Here is a 6,892-nt window from a genome sequence, read left to right on the forward strand (position 1 = left end):
AGCTGGGCATGGTGGCGCGTGCCTGTAATCCCAGCGACTCAGGAGGCTGGGGCGGGAGAATTGCCTGAACCCAGGAGGCGGAGGTTGCGGTGAGCCGAGATCGCGCCATTGCACTCCAGCCTGGGTAACAAGAGTGAAACTCCGTCTAAAAAAAAAAAAAAAAATTAGCTGGGCAAAGTGGCAGATGCCTATAATCCCAGCTACTGGGGAGGCTGAGGCAGGAGAATCACTTGACCTGGGGTGGCAGAGGTTATAGTGAGCCGAGATTGCGCCACTGCACTCCAGCTTGGGCGACAGAGTGAGACTCTATCTCAAAAAAATAAAAATAAAAATAAATAAACACCTGGAAGAAGCTGTGGACCTGGGTCAGCAGGTGGGAATCAGGGGCCTGATCACAGCGTTTCTTGGCTTCAGCACTGCTGATGCATGGAGCTGGCTCATTCTTTGCTGTGGGGGCGTTCTCTGCATTCTAGGGTGTCAGCATCTCTGGCCTCCATCGGCTAGATGCCAGCAACACCCCCTCTCCCCGAGTTACAACAACCAAACACATCTCCAGGTGCTGCCAAGTGTCCCCAGGGGCAGAGTGACTCCATGGTCAGTGTGATCATCTAGCCCAGCCCTGGCATTCCTCAAAGGAGGAGCCAGTCCAGAGGGCGGTGACCGCCTCACTGTCCACACACAAGCCAAGACCTTGCCACCCGGCCTTTGAACACACCATTTCCTCTGCCTCCTTCCCCTCTGCCATCGCTAGTACCTCCTGGCGTTTTTTGGGTTTGTTATGAGATGGTGTCTCACTCTGTCGTCCAGGCTGGAGGGCAGTGGTGAAATCTTGGCTCACTGCAACCTCCACTCCCTGAGTTCAAGCAACTCTCCTGCCTCGGCCTCCCAAGTAGCTGGGGTTACAGAAGCCCCCGCCACCACACCTGGCTTATTTTCATATTTTGAGTAGAGTCAGGGTTTCACCATGTTGGCCATGCTGGTCTCAAACTCCTGACCTCAGGTGATTGGCTCATCTCAGCCTCCCAAAGTGCTGGGATTACAGGCATGAGCCACTGCACCTGGTCTCTTTTTTTTTGAGATGGAATCTCGCTCTGCTGCCCACGCTGGAATACAGCGGGGAGACCTTGGCTCACTGCGATCTGCACCTCCTAGTTCAAGCGATTCTCCTGCGAACCTCCAGAGTAGCTGGGATTATACGCGCAGTTACTTTATTATTGTGAGACTAAGTCTCACACTCTCGCCGGGGCTGGAGTGCAGCAGCATGATCTGGGCTCACGGCAACCTCCGCCTCCTGGGTTCCATCTATTCTCCTTGCCTCGGCCTCCCAAGTATCTGGAATTACAGGTGTGCGCCACCACACCCAGCTAATTTTTTGTATTTTCAATAGAGACAAGGTTTCACTATGTTGGCCAGGCTGCTCCTGAACTGACCTGGTGATCTGCCTGCCTTGGCCTTCCAAATATTTTTGTGGTTTGAGTAGAGAGATGGGGTTTCGGCTGGGCGTGGTGGCTCACGCCTGTAATCCCAGATACTTGAGAGGCCGAGGCGGATGGATCACCTGAGGTCAGAAGTTCGAGACCAGTCTGGCCAACATGGTGAAACCCGTATCTATTTTTTTTAAAAAAGTGCTGCAATGACAGGCGTGCGCCACCATGCTCAGCCCCTCCTGGCCTTTCAGACAAAAGCTGAGAGGGGCCTCTTGCTATTCACCCGTATTGACATAGGGGCCACAGGCTCACCCACGCGCACGTGGGCCACGGGAGCTGGGGGCGCCTCTTGCTATTCACCCACATTGACATAGGGGCCACGGGGGCTCGGTGCGCACGCACCTTGCGCTGCTCCTTCCTCATGACGTGTTTGTCGTCGTCCTTCCAGTAGGCATCCTCGAGCTCCTTCTGCTTCCTGGCATCAGCGGCCGCCTTGGCCTCTGCCCTCCGTGCCCGGGCCGCTGCCGACTTGGTGTTCTCACCCTGGAACTTCTTGGGCATCCCTCAGCAGGCTGTGGGAAGAGGACGAGGGCCGGGGAGCAGGGGCTGGTGGGGACAACGGCACTCAGCACCCCCAGACTCACACCTGGGCAGCCAGGACCCTCCTGGGGCCTCTGTGGCCTTCTCTGTATAAAACAAGGGCTTTGGACTTAAGTGTTCTTGTAAAAGTTTATTAAGGCAAAATTCGTATCATGACACCAAATAAACCCATTTAGGCTGGGCACGGTGGCTCTTACCAGTAATGCCGGCACTTTGGGAGGCCGAGGCAGGAGGATCACTTGAGGTCAGGAGTTCGAGACCAGCCTGTCCAACACGGCAAAACCCCGTCTCCACTAAAAATACAAAAATTAGCTGGGGGTGGTGGTGTGCGCTTGTAGTCCTGGCTACTCAGGAGGCTGGGGCAGGAGAATCACTTGAACCCAGGAGGTGGAGGTTGAAGTGAGCCAAGATCATGCCACTGCACTCCAGCCTGGGCGACAGAGCAAGACTCGGTCTCAGTGAAAAAAACAAAAAAAACGATTTAAAGATAGAGAATTTGGGCCAGGCACAGTGGCTCACGCCTGTAATCCCAGCACTTTTGGAGACCGAGGCAGGCAGGTCACTTGAGGTCCAGCCTGGCCAACGTGGCAAAACTCCATCTACACTAACAATACAAAAATTAGCTGGGCATGGTGGCACATGACTGCAATCCCAGCTACTCAGGAGGCTGAGGCAGGAGAATTGCCTGAACCCAGGAGGCGGAGGTTGCAATGAGCCGAGATCACACCACTGCACTCCAGCCTGGGTGACAGAGTAAGACTCCATCTCAAAAAGAAAAAGTGTCTTTTAAGTATATTCAGTGTGGTACAAATGCCACCTCTGTCTGGTTCCAGAACGCTTGTATCCCCCCAAAAGAAGCCCCATTGCCATGAGTAGTCAGTCCATATTCCTCCTCCCCTGGCCCCGGGCAAGCACCAATGTGCTTTCTGTCTCTGTGGGTTTGCTTGTTCTGGACATCTCATATCACTAGAATGATAGGCCAGGTGCGACAGCTCATGCTTGTAATCCCATTGCTTTGGGAGGGTGAGGGAGGAGGACGGCTTGAGGCTAGGAGTTCAAGACCAGTCTGGGCGACATAGCAAGACTCCATCTCTACAAAATAAAAACATTAGGCACAGTGGCTTGTGCCCGTAGTTCCAGCTACTTAGGGGGCTGAGGTGGGAGGATCGCCTGGGCGTAGGAGGCTGAGGCTACCATCAGCTGACTGTACCACTGCACTCGAGCCTGGGCCACAAAACGACCTTCTTTTAAAAGAAAAAAAAAAAAAAAAAAAAAGAAGTGAGCCACCAATACATGATATAATGCAGCTGAACCTCAACAACATGAAGCTGAGTGAAAGAAGCCCACACAAAAGGCCGCACGGTGTGAGAGTCCATTTATTTATTTCTTTTGGAGACAGAGTCTCCCTCTGCTGCCAAGGCTGGAGTGCACTGGCGAGATCTGAGCCCACTGACACCTTGACCTCCTGGGCTCAAGCGATCCTCTCACCTGAGCCTCCTAAGTAGCTGGGACTATGGGTGCAAGCCACCATGCCTAGCCTTTTTTTCTTTATGTTGCCCAGGCTGGCCTTGGACTCCCGACCTCAGGTGATCCGCCCACCTCATCCTCCCAAAGTGCTGGGATTACAGGCGGGAGCCACCGCGCCCAGCCTCCTGCTTTCCTTTTTAGGGATCAATACTCCCCGACTGCACGGATACACCATGTTTTGTTTATCCATGTGCCCACAGCTAGATGCTTGGCCAGTTTCCAGGTTGGGGCTCTTTTTTTTGAGACAGAGTTTCACTCTTGTTACCCAGGCTGGAGTGCAATGGCGTGATCTCGGCTCACTGCAACCTTCACCTCCTGGGTTCAAGCAATTCTCTGGCCTCAGCCTCTGGAGTAGCTGGGATTACAGGCTCCTGCCAACATGCCCGGCTAATTTTTGTATTTTTAGTAGAGATGAGGATTTACCATGTTGGCCAGGCTGGTCTCGAACTCCCGACTCAAGTGATCCACCCACCTCAGCCTCCCAAAGTGCAGGGATTATAGGCATGAGCCACTGTGCCAGGCCAAATTAGGTCTCTTACAAGTTATGCTGCTGTGACCATGTGGTGGTCTGTGTGAGGTGGGTGAACAATAAAGCCACCACAAATTGCTCCTGATGGCCTGGGTCCTGCGCCACTGGGAGATATTATAACAATCCTAAAGCTGCCGGCCCCTGGGTACCTGGGGCCTACCTGGTGTGAGGCCCATGCGGGAAGCCAGGGAATGAGGAGGCACACACCAGTGGCAGGCGCCACCCTCCCCATGTCCGGCCCCTGGCATAGTGCTTTACAAGGACCAAATCAATGGAATGTCTCCAATACCTTAAATGTGGGGACTGTCATTTATCCCCATTCTTTTCTTTTCTTTTTTTTTTTTCTTTTTTTTTGAGACAGAGTCTCATTCTGTTGCCAGGCGCCAGGCTGGTTTGCAGTGGCACGATCTCGGCTCACTGCAACCTCCACCTCCTGGGTTCAAGCAATTCTCCTGCCTCAGCCTCCTGAGTAGCTGGGACTACAGGTGCACACCACCATGAGCAGCTAATTTTTGTATTTTTAGTAGAGACGGGGTTTCACCATGTTGGCCAGGATGCACTCGATCTCTTGACCTCATGATCACCTGCCTCAGCCTCCCAAAGTGCTGGGATTACAGGCGTGAGCCACCGCCCCTGGCCCGTTTATCCCTATTCTAAGGAGGGGAAGCCAGGGTCTCCGGCCAGGTCATACGGGGCTGAGCCTGGAGCCTTATCTCCAAAGCCTGTTTTCAGTTGAAGGTGGGGAAGGCCACACAGCTGAGAAATTAACAGCACTCCATCAGGGTACCAACTGAGGATGCCAGCACTGTGCCATCCACAGCATGAGGCTTCAGCATTCTTTTTTTTTTTTTTTTTAAATTTTTTTTTTTTTGAAGCCACTTTTTCGTTCTTGTTGCCCAGGCTGGAGTGCAATGGCGCGATCTCGGCTCACCACAACCTCCGCCTCCTGGGTTCAGGCAATTCTCCTGCCTCAGCCTCCTGAGCAGCTGGGATTACAGGCACGCGCCACCATGCCCAGCTGATTTTTTGTATTTTTAGTAGAGACGGGGTTTCACCATGTTGACCAGGATGGTCTCGATCTCTTGACCTCATGATCCACCCGCCTCGGCCTCCCAAAGTGCTGGGATTACAGGCGTGAGCCACCGCACCCGGCCCAAGAGACTTCAGCATTCTTCTTATTTTATTTTCGGACGGAGTGTTGCTCTGTCAGCCAGCCTAGAGTGCAGGGGCGTGATGTCAGCTCACTGCAACCTCTACCTCCCTGGTTCAAATGATTCTCCTGCCTCAGCCTCCCGAGTAGCTGGGACTACAGGCCCATGCCACTATGCCTGGCTAATTTTTGTATCTTTAGTAGAGATGGGATTTCATCATGTTGGCCAGGCTGGTCTCAAACTCCTGACCTCAGGTGATTCACCCACCTCAGCCTCCCAAAGTGCTGGGATTATAGGCGTGAACAAACTCGCCTGGCAATTTCTGCTGTTTAAGCAATACCATGACAGCCCAAGCTGAAAAGTAGACACTCTTCTCTGTGTGGTGAACGCTCACTCACACACACATCATTCAACAAATATGTACTGGGCACCTAATACATGTGCGATGCTGGGGAAAGGGGTGGCAAAAATGAGCTCCCTGCCTGCATGGGACTCCCAGACAAGAGCCACCAAATGCAATCGGAGTCCCAGTAAGGACACGCAGCGCGCTGGGAAAGCCCGGAGAGGGCTCCCAACCCAGTCTGGGTCAAAGGGCTTCCTAGAGGGGACATCTAAGGAAAGCCCTGAAGGAGTGGGGGAGATCCCAGCCTGTACGGGGGACGCAGGAGATAAGCCAGAAAAACAGGCGATTTTGTATTTCAAGGAGATGGGAAGGTGTGGAGGGCGTTAGAGCCGAGAGGCCCAATCTGTGGGTCACACAAGCCCTCTGGGGTTGGTGAGGAGGTGGACTCTCCAGATGGCAGGAGCTGGCAGCCCAGGCGGGACCCAGGGAGTGGCTCAGGCTGGGCGAGGGGCACACTTAGGAGGGGATCAAGACCCCACGGATGTGAAGGTAAAAGAATAGAATACGAAGCTCAACAATGCCTCCTCCAAGCAGCCCTCCCGGCTATCCCTTCAGGGCTCCCCCACCACTAAGCCCCCTAGAAGAGGCCGGGGGCGCCCGCACCCAATCTGTCCCTGTCAAGACCGGAAGCTGCCCAGAGGCAGTCCGGGATCGGGTGGCCTCGAACACTAGCTGTAGCGCCGGGCTTCAGTAGTCTGGTCTGGAAATGGGCATCATCCCCAATTAGGTCCGGGACGCGGAAGTGCTCCCGCCTCCCAGCACCCCTCCTCCAGCCTTCCCAGGGGATGGTCCCAGGCCAAACACCCCCCGCCCCGCGCCTCTGCCCCCCCGAACCCAGGTTCCGCCCGCGCCGCAGCCGCTCCTACCTCCTTACCCCAGCGCCGGCCCAGTCGCGCCTCCGTGACGTCACTGCGGAGCCTGCGCGCTGAGCTCCTGGCGACGGCCGCTCATTGAGCCTCGGTACGGCCGCCATCTTGGTAAAGGAAAAAATGGCTGGGCCTCGGACCCAAGCCAGGGTAGTCGGCGACTTAAACTTCGTCTTTTCAAAATGGGGACACTTCATACGCCCTCATTCCTTACTTTCACTTTATATAATGACGAACCAGGAGGGGCGGACAAAGGCGAAAGTCTGGAACATTACCTTTACCAAGATGGCCTATGCCCGGATTAAAGATGGCGGCTGCGACTACACACGTGGTCCGGCGGCTTCAGCCAGGAGTGGCCTGGCCACCAGAGCGCGCCCGCGGTCTATGCG

At 54.6% G+C, this 6,892-nt stretch overlaps 1 protein-coding gene across 2 annotated transcripts; it reads right to left on the minus strand.

The window, feature by feature from the left end:
• Positions 1-1,691: 1,691 nt before the first annotated feature.
• Positions 1,692-6,570, minus strand: CCDC124 (coiled-coil domain containing 124). Of its 2 annotated transcripts, none has more exons than XM_032267855.1 (2): positions 6,504-6,570; positions 1,692-1,999 (listed from the first exon to the last, which is right to left on the minus strand). In XM_032267855.1, the coding sequence occupies exon 2, from the start codon at positions 1,986-1,988 to the stop codon at positions 1,707-1,709; it is 282 nt and encodes a 93-aa protein (XP_032123746.1). In that variant the 5' UTR covers positions 1,989-1,999; positions 6,504-6,570; the 3' UTR covers positions 1,692-1,706. The 2 variants fall into 2 exon arrangements, with proteins under 2 accessions (XP_032123746.1, XP_032123747.1); XM_032267856.1 differs by having other exon boundaries at positions 6,512-6,552.
• Between the last annotated feature and the right edge of the window lie 322 nt (positions 6,571-6,892).

This window comes from Sapajus apella, unplaced genomic scaffold, assembly GCF_009761245.1.
Source record: "Sapajus apella isolate SASKATOON/1434 unplaced genomic scaffold, GSC_monkey_1.0 scaffold173, whole genome shotgun sequence".
NCBI classification, from domain to species: Eukaryota; Metazoa; Chordata; class Mammalia; order Primates; family Cebidae; genus Sapajus; species Sapajus apella.